General features: G+C 46.5%; 1 protein-coding gene across 1 annotated transcript in view; it reads left to right on the top strand.

The window, feature by feature from the left end:
- LOC126267816 (mucin-5AC-like) overlaps nt 1-13,909 on the top strand; it is an 85,189-nt gene that overhangs the window by 8,264 nt on the left and 63,016 nt on the right. The window contains exon 3 of the mRNA XM_049973122.1: nt 12,029-12,592. Coding sequence (XP_049829079.1) covers nt 12,029-12,592 — 564 coding nt within the window. The remainder of the gene's footprint in view (nt 1-12,028; nt 12,593-13,909) is intronic.

Here is a 13,909-nt window from a genome sequence, read left to right as displayed (position 1 = left end):
GTCACAAAAGTGATAACGGCCGGGGGGGGGGGGGGGGGGGGGGAGTGGTATGCTGACCACATGTCCCTCGGTACCCGCATCCAGTGACGCCTAATAAGGGCTGAGGGTGACGGGTGACTGGTGGGTACCATTGGGTTTTTAAGACCTATTCAGGCGGTGTTTTGTTTGTTTGAGGTGAGAAAAGTCATGGGACAGCGGTATCTAAATGCACAAATGGCGGTAATATCGCGTACACAAGGTTTATAAGTGCAGTGTATTGATGGAGCTGTCATTTGCCCTCAGTTAACTCTTGTGAAAAGATTTCCTCATGTGAAACGATTTCCGACGTCATTATGGTCACACGATGGGAATTAGCAGAATATGAACGCGGTTTCATAGTTGTAGTCGGAAGGATGGGACGTTTCATTTCGGAAATCGTTAGGGAATTTAGTATTCTGCGATCTACAGTGTCAAGAGTGTACTGAGAATGCCAAATTTCAGGTATTAACTCTCACCACGAACAACGCAGTTGCCGACGGCCTCCGCTTAACGACTGAGAGCAGCGTCGTTTGCATAGAGTTGTCAGTACTGAAATACATGTAACACTGCATGAAGTAACCAAATAAGTGTAAAAATCAATGTGAGATGTACTTCGAATGTGTCAGTTAGAAAAGGGTGGTGAAATTTGGCGTTAATGGGTTATGGCAGCAGACGACCGATGTGAATGCCTTTCCTAACAGAACGTAGCTCGTGACCATAACAGTTGGACCCTAGGCTAATGGAAAATCATGGCCCAGTCGAACGTGTCCCGATTTCAGCTGGTAAGAGCTGATGGTAGGGGACGAGTGTGGTGCAGACCACACGAAGCCATTGACCCAAGGTGTCAACAAGGCACTGCGCAAGATGGTGGTAGCTCCATAATGATGCTGGCTGTGTTCCTGTGGAATGGACTGGTTCCTCTGGATGTTAAGCTACATAGGGACCATATGCAGCCATTTCTGAACTTCATATTCCCAAACAACGATGTCATGTCACCCGACATATTCTAGGCAATTCGAGCGAATGGTTTGGCCACCCAATTGCCCGACATGAATCACATCGAGCATTTAGGGGACGTAATGGAAAGGTCAGTTCGTACACAACATCTGGCACCGACAAGACTGGCAATTATGGACGTCTACAGAGACAGCATGGCTTAGTATTTCTGAAGGGAACTTCCAACCACTTGTGAGTCCATGCCGCGTCGGGTTGTTGCACAACCCTGGGCAAAGGTATGTCCGACGCGATATTAGGAGCTATTTCACGAAAATTTCACCTCATTATAAAGCCGTCGTCTTAACGGTCTAACTATCAAAGCTGTATTTGAGAACTGGCCCGACATTAATAATCCGAAATGCTCTAACGCACATGTAGCTTGCTTGTAAACGTTTTAAAAACATGAGTATGACTGCAACGAGTACTTCGTTAAAAATACAAAAACCGCTCAGAGCACATCACGGATATCCATCGCCAATTGATCCGCTCCTGACGCTAGTGGAACGCAGCTACCCCCGATTCGCGGTAAGCATGTTAGCGCGGCCAGGAATGCTGTGGCCTGGATTCCGCGAGCCTCCGTGCTGGGACCCATATTGTCCTCTCGCTGCACCAACAGCGCGCCTAGAGTGTCGGCCGCGGAGATTGCCCTGAACGCTGACGACACATCTACATCTACATGACTACCCTGCAATTCACATTTAAGTGCTTGGCAGAGGGTTCATCGAACCACAATCATACTATCTCTCTAATATTCCACTCCCGAACAGCGAGCGGGAAAAACGAACACCTAAACCTTTCTGTTCGAGCCCTGATTTCTCTTATTTTATTTTGATGATCATTCCTACCTATGTAGGTTGGGCTCAACAAAATATTTTCGCATTCGGAAGAGAAAGTTGGTGACTGAAATTTCGTAAAAAGGTCTCGCCGCGACGAAAAACGTCTATGCTGTAATGACTTCCATCCCAACTCGTGTATCATATCTGTCACACTCTCTCTCCTATAACGCGATAATACAAAACGAGCTGCCCTTTTTTGCACCCTTTCGATGTCCTCCGTCAATCCCACCTGGTAAGGATCCCACACCGCGCAGCAATATTCTAACAGAGGACGAACGAGTGCAAACTCTACGACATCGAAATCAGCCCCAACAAAATTTTGCTATCAAGTTCACTGTCGAACTGAGTTCAAGGGTCATCAATTTCCTTGACGGCAGTGCATGGAACTGATTTTAGATGTATTGAGGCATTCATCTAGACCAATGGTTCCCAATCTGGGGGGTAATCACCACCTGAGGCGTAAAAACGAAAGACTTTGATTGTGTTTCGGTCACGAAATAAAATTATTTTTAAAATATCACTATTATCATCACTATTTCGTAAGATTATAATACTGATTAGAACATAAGTTACCGACAGCAACATTTATTTTGAAACGCTCGCATCAAACCAAGATTGTGAAACAAATGTTGAACGTCTTCTTTGTCAGATATTCCAGCCACCATACACATACTTTCTACTTTGATACTAAAACTGAGACATCTACATGACATAAGCTTAAATATTAAAATGCCTTCTCCGAGTTGTAGATAGTTCCCACAGTGGACTATAAATTGCCTCATTATTCTCTTACAAGGGAACCTCCACATCGCACCCCTCTCACATTTAGTTATAAGTTGGCACAGTGGTTTGGCCTTGAAAAACTGAACACAGATCAATCGAGAAAACAGGAAGAAGTTGTGTGGAACTATGAAAAAAGTGAGCAAAATATAAAAACTGAATAGTCCATGCGCAAGATAGGCAACATCAAGGATAACGTGAGCTCAGGAGCGCCGTGGTCCCATGGTTAGCGTGAGCAGCTGCGGAACGAGAGGTCCTCGGTTCAAGTCTTCCATCGCGTGAGAAGTTTAATTTATTTTATTTTATTTATGATTATCACATCCACAAGAAAACCTAAATCAGGCAAGGTAGAAGAATCTTTTTACCCATTCGCCAAGTGTACAAGTTAGGTGGGTCGACAACATATTCTTGTCATGTGACGCACATGCCGTCAGCAGTCAATACCTTCGCTGCGCAGTGCCGATGGTACTGTTACCGACGACTGTGCCGCTAAAGCGGAGTTATTGAACGCAGTTTTCCGAAATTCCTTCACCAGGGAAGACGAATGGAATATTCCAGAATTTGAAACACGAACATCTGCTAGCATGAGTTTCTTAGAAGTAGATACCTTAGGGGTTGCGAAGCAACTCAAATCGCTTGATACGGGCAAGTCTTCAGGTCCAGATTGTATACCGATTAGGTTCCTTTCAGATTACGCTTATACTATAGCTCCCTACTTAGCACTCATATATAACCGCTCGCTCACCGATAGATCTGTACCTACAGATTGGAAAATTGCGCAGTTCGCACCAGTGTTTAACAAGGGTAGTAGGAGTAATCCATTTAACTACAGACCTATGTCATTGAGGTCGGTTTGCAGTAGGGTTTTGGAGCATATACTGTATTCAAACATTATGAATCACCTCGAAGGGAACGATCTATTGACACGTAATCAGCATGGCTTCAGAAAACATCGCTCTTGTGCAACGCAGATAGCTCTTTATTCGCACGAAGTAATGGCCGCTATCGACAGGGGATCTCAAGTTGATTCCGTATTTCTAGATTTCCGGAAAGCTTTTGACACCGTTCCTCACAAGCGACTTCTAATCAAACTGCGGACCTATGGGATATCGTCTCAGTTGTGCGACTGGATTCGTGATTTCCGGTCAGGAAGATCGCAGTTCGTGGTAATAGACGGCAAATCATCGAGTAAAACTGAAGTGATATCAGGTGTTCCCCAGGGAAGCGTCCTGGGACCTCTGCTGTTCCTGATCTATATAAATGACCTGGGTGACAATCTGAGCAGTTCTCTTAGATTGTTATCAGATGATGCTGTAATTTACCGTCTAGTAAGGTTATCCGAAGACCAGTATCAGTTGCAAAGAGATTTAGAAAAGATTGCTGTATGGTGTGTCAGGTGGCAGTTGACGCTAAATAACGAAAAGTGTGAGATGATCCACATGAGTTCCAAAAGAAATCCGTTGGCATTCGATTACTCGATAAATAGTACAATTCTCAAGGCTGTCAATTCAACTAAGTACCTGGGTGTTAAAATTACGAACAACTTCAGTTGGAAGGACCACATAGATAATATTGTGGGGAAGGCGAGTCAAAGGTTGCGTTTCATTGGCAGGACACTTAGAAGATGCAATAAGTCCACTAAAGAGACAGCTTACACTACACTCGTTCGTCCTCTGTTAGAATATTGCTGCGCGGTGTGGGATCCTTACCAGGTGGGATTGACGGAGGACATCGAAAGGGTGCAAAAAAGGGCAGCTCGTTTTGTATTATCTCGTAATAGGGGAGAGAGTGTGGCAGATATGATACACGAGTTGGGATGGAAGTCATTACAGCAAAGACGTTTTTCGTCACGGCGAGACCTTTTTACGAAATTTCAGTCACCAACTTTTTCTTCCGAATGCGAAAATATTTTGTTGAGCCCAACCTACATAGGTAGGAATGATCATCAAAATAAAATAAGAGAAATCAGAGCTCGAACAGAAAGGTTTAGGTGTTCGTTTTTCCCGCGCGCTGTTCGGGAGTGGAATAGTAGAGAGATAGTATGATTGTGGTTCGATGAACCCTCTGCCAAGCACTTAAATGTGAATTGCAGAGTAGTCATGTAGATGTAGATGTAGATGTAGAATATATCAGACGTGTTTTCCTGTGGAGGAATCGGTTGACCTATGACCTTGCGATCAAATGTTTTCGGTTCCCATTGGAGTGGCACGTCCTTTCGTCTACTAATCGCACGATTTTGCGGTGCGGCCGCAAAACACTTACACTAAACTTATTACAGTGAACAGAGACGTCAGTGAACGAACGGACAGATCACAACTTTGCGAAAATAAAGAAAGTAATCTTTTCACTCGAGGGAAGACTTGAACCAAGGACCTCTCGTTCCGCAGCTGCTCACGCTAACCACGGAACCACGGCGCTCCTGAGCTCATATTCTCGTTGATGTCGCCTATCTTGCTCATAGACCACTCAGTTTGTATATTTTGCTTATTTTTTTCATAGCTCCACACAACTTCTTCCTGTTTTCTCGATTGATCTGTGTTCAGTTTTTCAGGGCCTATCCACTGTGCCAACCTACAACTAAATCTGAGGGAGGGTGCGATGGGGAGGTTCCCTTGTTAGCAAAGGATAAACAAGCTAGTCAATAGCACTGCGTAACAGTAACTATACAATGGCTACCACCCGGCTGTAAGGCCTACACACCATTATTATTGGATTGATGTAAAAGTTTGTACCGTTTTTTCATAAGGTTAATAACAGAGACTTTTGTCACCAATGATATATTCTCCTTCACAATTTACAACAGCTTGCCAATGCCGGAGAATCTTTTCGATTCCACCACTGCAGAAATCACGCAGTTTTGAAATGAAGAACTCGTCGAGCCATGTTCTAAGCGCGTTTTCATCCGGAAAAGAAGTTCCTTGAACGTTGTTCGATAAAGAACGGGAAAGGTGAAAATCTGAGGACACAAGGTGGGTACAGAATGACTTCCCAAACCAACTCCTGTGTGGTATTCTTTTGTCGGTCTAATAGAATGCGGGCTGGCATTATCGTGGGGTAGCATCACTTAACGCAGTCTTCCTGGTCGTAGTTCTTTCACTGCGTCTGCAAGGCGTCTCAGTTGTAGGCAGTAAAAGTGAGCAGTGATTATTACACCTCCGGGACGCAATTCGTAGTATCCCACACCGTGGCTGTCCCACCACATTAATAACTGCTCTGTTTCGGCTCAACCATACCTTTATTTTCCTTACTTTAGCATAAAGACGCCATTATCGTCGCCAGTAGATGTACATATGGCCACTCGCTGATATTTGTGATTTTGATTTAGAGCACCCTGTATCCATACACCCAATTTTTGAACCTTTCCCAATGTATGTAAATGTTGCACGATGGTGGACTGATCACAATTCATCGCATTTGCCAGTTTTCGATAACATTGACGTGGATCATCATCGATTAATGCGTTTAAATGATCTTCATCAAACCCCAGAGGTCCTCCTGAACGTGAAAAGTCACTAATGTCAAAAGCGATCCTTCTTAAAACGAGGAAACCATTTCCTAGCCGTGCTATGTCCAATGGCATAGCCCCAATTAACGACGCAAATGATTGTGTCTTCCTCTGCTGCTATCACCCCTCTACTGAACTCATACAGAATAATATGTCGGAAAAACACAGATTTCTTCACTTGGCACTTCTAGCGTACAAGGGTCCACTCACTGTCACCAAATGAAAAAATGTAAATTCAAATAGCAACAGTGACAATCGATAAATGAATCCTTAGCATCCGGAATACCAACGTCCTAAACAAAAACACTGCGAACTTTTTGCCAATCTAAATTATTATTATTAATGGCAGTTGTCATAGGCAAAGAATTAGCACCCTGAAATCTTTAAATTTCTGGCAGTTCAGAAGTAGAGTCCAGCAATCAAGTGATTTAAGAACCTCAGGTGCCTTTCATTCGGAAAGTGGGTGCACTCAGCGACTGTTATGTGACTTATGAATTATAGAGTGTAGCAATCAGTCGTCCTTTTTTTAGATTTTATTACACAAATCCACATTTCGGCTAGTAGCTAGCCATTCTCAATGCAGTATTTTCTAACTTCAGTGTATGTAAGTCCCTGTTGTTCGGGCGTCAGTCACAGTTCAAAGTTCTTTGAAGTGCAGCTACCACTCTTTTGTCTGCCTGTATCAGAAGGCTGTTCCTAAAGCCTGATAAATTTCCAGCGGTCAGACATTGCATTGATATCAATGGACAATGATAACGTTCGAGTTCTGGCATCTACATCTTTCTTCTTGGATATAATAATCAAGGAAGCTACTGAAACCCACGTAGTGGGCTTACTCAGTAACAGGTGTGGCTTCACTTTCGATACAGTATGGAATTTATCACTTTTAACAATCCACTCTGAAATACCTTTATCATCAATTACTCGTATATCCGTTGTAGGGGGTGTATAGGATCGCATATTTCTGTACCTGAATGCCATTACTTCGGCAGCCACTGTCTGTAATCACACGTCCTTTGCTGTAGTCTAATGGGTTTATAACTCAGTTGAAACGGTTGTATCGCCGTACTAACGGCTCGCTCCGATGATGTCTGGACATTACAGAGTACATAATATGAGAAGATAAGAAAAACGTGTTAAGGCAGCATTCCCCCAACTTTATGTACCACGGCACTAGTATTCTAACATATGTCTAGTTGTAGGACAATGACATTAAGTTTGGGGATAGTGTTGTGCCTGCAGGATAGTGTAGCTAGGAACACATCATTTTGTTTGGTCGGTACTTCAGTCTATTGACTGATTTTAGAATCACAAGAAGAAAAGTGCTCTAGAGACAGCCGTAGGCAGTTTCCGCCATTTTCTACAGTTATTAGATATGAGGTTGTGTTTTGTACGGCGTTTGTAAATATATCGCGTGCTACATAATTAAGTGCTGTACAATATATTAATGGTATTTGGAATATGTCGTTAATTTATCAAGTACAGAAATTTATGGTGAATAAAATGCTATATATTTTAGAACTATTTATACAACATGTAGACAGTTAATCCTTACTTCGACGGTCATCCACCATCTTGTACAAGATGTTTCGCAGTGTTATAACGATTTCAAATTTGTGTAACGCACGCTATAAAAAGAAAAAAGTTACAGTTGCTGTGGCGCCGTCTATTAGTAGTGTGAAGGGACACATTGCCTCCCACATGCAAGGCAGTAATCATTTCATAGTGGTAGAGAAAATACCGTGCGTTCGCAATAGAGTGCTACTCGCTACGGCGAATCTATCGAGCGCGTGCAACTTGCCTTTCGTAAGTATTTAAAGATTCAGCAGCGATATCCAATATCTGTTCCTAGAACAATATTGAATTGGGTAAGAAACTTCCGTACAACTGCCAATGCATCGGAGCGAAAGTCAATCTGCTCTAGAAAAAACCGTCCGAATTCCCTATAACAGTTTTTCTTTAACCTGTGGGTCACGACCCCTGAAGGGGGAGGGAGGGGGGGGGGGCACAAAACCTTGCTGAGAGGGACGCGGTCGCAGGAGAAAAGAAGCTTGTCCATTTTATGCTCGCTCAGAGCGAAGCGCGAAGACAATAATCATGTCCATACTTACTGGCGTACTCGGACGACTGACTGCGGCGACCGAAAACGGGCGGCAAAGAACATAATTATATCTCTGCCCGCAGAGCACTGCGACCTCTTCCACATTGCATTTGATTGCTCGATCACTATAGTATCAACGAAAAAAAATTAAATATGTTGCCTTTGAAATCGCTGACATACTTTTATTATACACTCCTGGAAATTGAAATAAGAACACCGTGAATTCATTGTCCCAGGAAGGGGAAACTTTATTGACACATTCCTGGGGTCAGACACATCACATGATCACACTAACAGAACCACAGGCACATAGACACAGGCAACAGAGCATGCACAATGTCGACACTAGTACAGTGTATATACACCTTTCGCAGCAATGCAGGCTGCTATTCTCCCATGGAGACGATCGTAGAGATGCTGGATGTAGTCCTGTGGAACAGGACCTGGCGTCTCAGTTGGACCAGCGTTCGTGCTGGACGTGCAGACCGCGTGAGACGACGCTTCATCCAGTCCCAAACATGCTCAATGGGGCACAGATCCGGAGATCTTGCTGGCCAGGGTAGTTGACTTACACCTTCTAGAGCACGTTGGGTGGCACGAGATACATGCGGACGTGCATTGTCCTGTTGGAACAGCAAGTTCCCTTGCCGGTCTAGGAATGGTAGAACGATGGGTTCGATGACGGTTTGGATGTACCGTGCACTATTCAGTGTCCCCTCGACGATCACTAGACGTGTACGGCCAGTGTAGGAGATCGCTGCCCACAACGTGATGCCGGGTGTTGGGCCTGTGTGCCTCGCTCGTATGCAGTCCTGATTGTGGCGCTCACCTGCACGGCGCCAAACACGCATACGACCATCATTGGCACCAAGGCAGAAGCGACTCTCATCGCTGAAGACGACACGTCTCCATTCGTCCCTCCATTCACGCCTGTCGCGACACCACTGAAGGCGGGCTGCACGATGTTGGGGCGTGAGCAGAAGACGGCCTAACGGTGTGCGGGACCGTAGCCCAGCTTCATGGAGACGGTTGCGAATGGTCCTCGCCGATACCCCAGGAGCAACAGTGTCCCTAATTTGCTGGGAAGTAGCGGTGCGGCCCCCTACGGCATTGCGTAGGATCCTACGGTCTTGGCGTGCATCCGTGCGTCGCTGCGGTCCGGTCCCAGGTTGACGGGCACGTGCACCTTCCGCCGACCACTGGCGACAACATCGATGTACTGTGGAGACCTCACGCCCCACGTGTTGAGCAATTCGGCGGTACGTCCACCCGGCCTCCCGCATGCCCACTATACGCCCTCGCTCAAAGTCCGTCAACTGCACATACGCTTCACGTCCACGCTGTCGCGGCATGTTAAAGAGTGCGATGGAGCTCCGTATGCCACGGCAAACTGGCTGACACTGACGGCGGCGGTGCACAAATGCTGCGCATCTAGCGCCATTCCACGGCCAACACCGCGGTTCCTGGTGTGTCCGCTGTGCCGTGCGTGTGATCACCCTCTCGCAGTGTCCGGAGCAAGTATGGTGGGTCTGACACACCGGTGTCAATGCGTTCTTTTTTCCATTTCCAGGAGTGTAGTTCTGGGGGCTGCCAGAATATTTTTACTTGGAAAGGTGTCAAGTATTGAAAAAGGTTGAAAACACTGCCCTAGAACATCGAACGTGTGCATAGCAGTTTACAGGTAGACCCTAGTCGTTCGTTACGAAAACGTCCGAACAAGACGGCGCAAAGTGCCACAAATCCAACAAGACCTTGCAAGTTCTCCTTGAAGTGTTTCATGACCGCATAATTTCCAAACGCTCATGTGTCGAATCACCGCCTTGCTCCCTTGATTTAACCGTGCCAGTCTTTTACCTATCAGATTATTTGAAGGCGAGAGTGTATTCCGACAGCCCGAAAAGCTTTCAACAGTTAAAAATCACATTCACAATGAAATTTCCAGAATCCCTCCCAGCATTTCGACAGACGTCTTCAACAACTGTGTGATACACGTCGATTATTGTAGAGCCGCGAATGGTCACTTCTCCAATGTAGTATTTCATAAGTAAACTTGAATAATTTTTGTTCCTTGTGTAAAGTGTTGCGATTAGTTTATGTGTTATGCAAATTTGAAATTGTCAGGACGTTCTGCAAGACCCTGTACATTGAAACAGAAGTTATTTTACCTTAGAACGTGTGATACTGCAAATGAACAGAGTTTCTTTAGCGGCAAAGACACCCTACAACCTTACACTGAGATGACAAAAGTCGTGGAATATATTCTAATATCATGTAGGACATCCTTTTGCACGGCATAGTGCTGCAGCTCGATGTGGCATGGACTCAGGAAATTGTTGGAAGATCATTGCAGAAATACGTTCTCAGCCCCTGCCTCTATAGCCGCTCATAATTGCGTCTGTGTTGCCTGTCCAGCACGAACTGACCTCTCGATTACGTCCCATAAATGTTCGATTGAATTCAAGTTGGCCAATCTGGAGTCCAAGTCATTCACTCGAATTGTCCACTATGTTCTTCAAACCAATCACGAGCAGCTGTGGCCCGGTGGCATGGTGCATTGTCATTCATAAAATTCCGCCGTTGTTTGGGAACATGAAGTCAATGAATGGCTGCAAATGGTCTCCAAGTAGCCGAACACAACCATTTGCAGTCAATGATCGGTTCAGTTGGACCAGAGAGCTCAGTCCATTCCACGTAAACACAGCATTATGCAGCCACCACTAGCTTGCACAGTGCCTTGTTAACAACTTGGCTCCATGGCATCGTGGGGTCTGCGCCACACTGGAACCCTACCATCAGTTCCTACCAACTGAAATTGCGACTCATCTGACCAGATCAGGGTTTTCCAGTCGTCTTAGGGTCCAATCTATATGGTCACGAGCCCAGGAGAGGCGCTGCAGGTGATGTGGTGCTGATAGTAAAGGCACTCGCGTCGATTGTCTGCTGTCATAGCCAATTAACGCCAAATTTCGCCGCACTGTCGTCGCAGATACGTTCATCGTACGTCTCTTACTTGTTTCTGCGGTTACTGCATGCAATGTTGCTTGTCTGTTAGCACTGAGGACTCCACAGCAACGCCGCTGCTCTCAGTCGTTAAGTGAAGGCCGTCGGCCACTGCGTTGTCCGTGGTGAGTGTTAACACCTGATCCGGTACGGGCTTTTGCTGGAGTTTCGAGAACATACATTCACCGAGGAGTCAAGCAGTATACTGCTCCATCCTACGTGTATCTCGCGAAGAGACCATGAGGATAAAACCAGAGAGATTAGAGCCCACACAGAGGCATACCGATAATCTTTCCTTCCACGAACAATACGCGACTGGAATATAAGGAAGAACGGATAGAGGTACTCAAGGTACCCTGCGCTACACGCCGTCAGGTGGCTTGTGGAGTATGGATGTAGATATAGATATAGAGTTTGGTATTCTCGGCACACTTTTGTCACTGTGGATCTGAGAATACTGAATTCCCTAGTGATTTACGAAATGGAATGTCCAATACGTCTAACTCCAGCTACCACTCTGCGTTCAAAGTCTGTTAATTACCATCGTCGGAAACTTTTTCAAATGGATCACCCGAGCACAAATGACAGCTCCGCCAATGCACAGTCCTTTTTACGTTGTGTGCGTAATGTTACCCGTCTGCATAAGTGCATATTGCTATCGAATGAATTTTGTCTCCTCCGTGTACTTTACTGTGAGGGTGTCTTAAGGTCAAAGTGGATAGAGCTGTGTGAGGCTTGAGCACAACGCGCAGTTGAAGTGTTGTCTGCACACCAGCGTGTGTGTGTCCACAGGTGTTCCAGCAGCCGTTCCAGACGCAGCCGCAGCCGCACGAGTTCTCGGCGTCGCTGGTGCCGCCGCAGCGCGCGCCCTCCTTCCTGGACCACATCACACTTAGCCCCGGCGGGTTTTCGGCGGCGGGCCCACCCGGCTACCTGACACCCCCGCGGGAGCCCAGTAGCTTCCAGAGGGACCCCAGCCGCCAGCCCAGCCTGCCCGCCCCCGCCCCGCGGGAGCCCGGCCGCCTCCGCCTGCTGCAGAGCTTCGAGGCCAGCCAGCAGCCGCCCCCGCAGCTGCGGCCCCCGCAGCCGCAGCTAAGGCCTGGGGGCTTCGACGCAGGCCGCCAGCCCGCGCCCCCCACCAGACAACAACACCAGCCTCAGCCTCAGCCTCAGCCATTCCCCGGAGAGGACGTGAGTGCCTACGTCGACCAGCACCTCGAGGCCTTCACACCTGATCCTAGGACGACAGTCTTGCAGCCGACCACGTACAGATCGTCGCTACCATCCAAGAAGTTGGCGGAAGCAGCATTGCGCAGGAAACCCGGCAACACCAACTTGCTCGCGGCACCCCAGCAGGTAAGCTTTCCAAAATGTTTCTTCTGCAGTGCAGCATATGCTATTGGGAAACTTGGATAGTGCTTAAAACAATATGTTCTCTGGGATTCACAACTGGGCCCTTATCTCTAGACGATAACGATTAGCCGGCCGCTGTGGCCGAGCGATCCTAGGTGCATCAGTCTGGAACCGCGTAGGTTCGAATCCTTCCTTGGGCATAGATGTGTGTGATGTCCTTAGGTTAGTTAGGTTTAAGTAGTTCTAAGTTCTAGGGGACTGATGACCTCAGATGTTATGCCCCATAGTGCTCAGAGCCATTTGAACCATTTCGATAGTGATTAACATATCATTTTTCACCGCGCCTGGGAGGGCAGGGTGAGTAGGGGGCTACGTCCTACATCGAGACGGATGGTCGGTCGTTCTGTGATCGGTATGCCTGCAACAGCATGCGTACCTAATATGTTCCAAAATGCCGCGCATGAAAATGGGATTATCCGGTGCTCATATCTCGGGTTCTGTTCGTGATAAAGAATGTAAGCTGAAAGCGTTTTGGGTAGCCCTTGGAGAGCCGGCCGGGGTGGCCGAGTGGTTCTAGGCGCTACAGTCTGGAACCGCGCGACTGCTACGGTCGCAGGTTCGAATCCTACCTCGGGCATGGCTGTGTGTGATGTCCTTAAGTTAGTTAGGCTTAAGTAGTTCTAAGTTCTAGGGGACTGATGACCTCAGAAGTTAAGTCCCATAGTGCTTAGAGCCATTTGATAGCCCTTGGGCTAGAGATTGTTCGTATACCAAACAGAACATCGTCTTAGTGTCGCTATTATACGGTATAGGGTCAGAGTATGAATATTACACACTTCCTCGGGGTTAGGCAAATGTAGAAAATGGGTTGGTTCCTTTTGCATTTGATATGGTGTGGGGTACTTATGGAGGTACCATTAGTTAGTGGGGATCCATCGGAAGAACCCATAGAAAAAATGTCATTTTACTACATTTTCGCCGTCATCAGCAGACCAGAACCCAGCCGCGGATTCGGAGACAGCTGTGCACAGCAAACGGCTGTAATTGTTACCATGAGTTCGTAAGATTCCGGTCTTGAAAGACACTGAAAATTTTCTTGACATCTTTATCCATTTCGGAGATATAGTGGTTCAGAGTTACACTACTTGTACTCGACAAATACCCAAGTAAAATCTTGGGTGAGGTGAAAACGTAGTTTAAAAAGTGACGCAGCACTGAGAAATATGCTGTAAACTGTCCCCCTTATCATCTGGGAACTCTGTGTAGTAGTACGGAAGCAGGCGCAAAAAATTTTTGCTCGTAAAATCCGGTCTGAGATGT

The sequence above is a fragment of the Schistocerca gregaria genome, chromosome 4 (assembly GCF_023897955.1).
Source record: "Schistocerca gregaria isolate iqSchGreg1 chromosome 4, iqSchGreg1.2, whole genome shotgun sequence".
Taxonomy (NCBI): Eukaryota; Metazoa; Arthropoda; class Insecta; order Orthoptera; family Acrididae; genus Schistocerca; species Schistocerca gregaria.
Note: the sequence above shows the minus strand (reverse complement) of the source record. Positions and strands in the feature narration are given on the sequence as shown.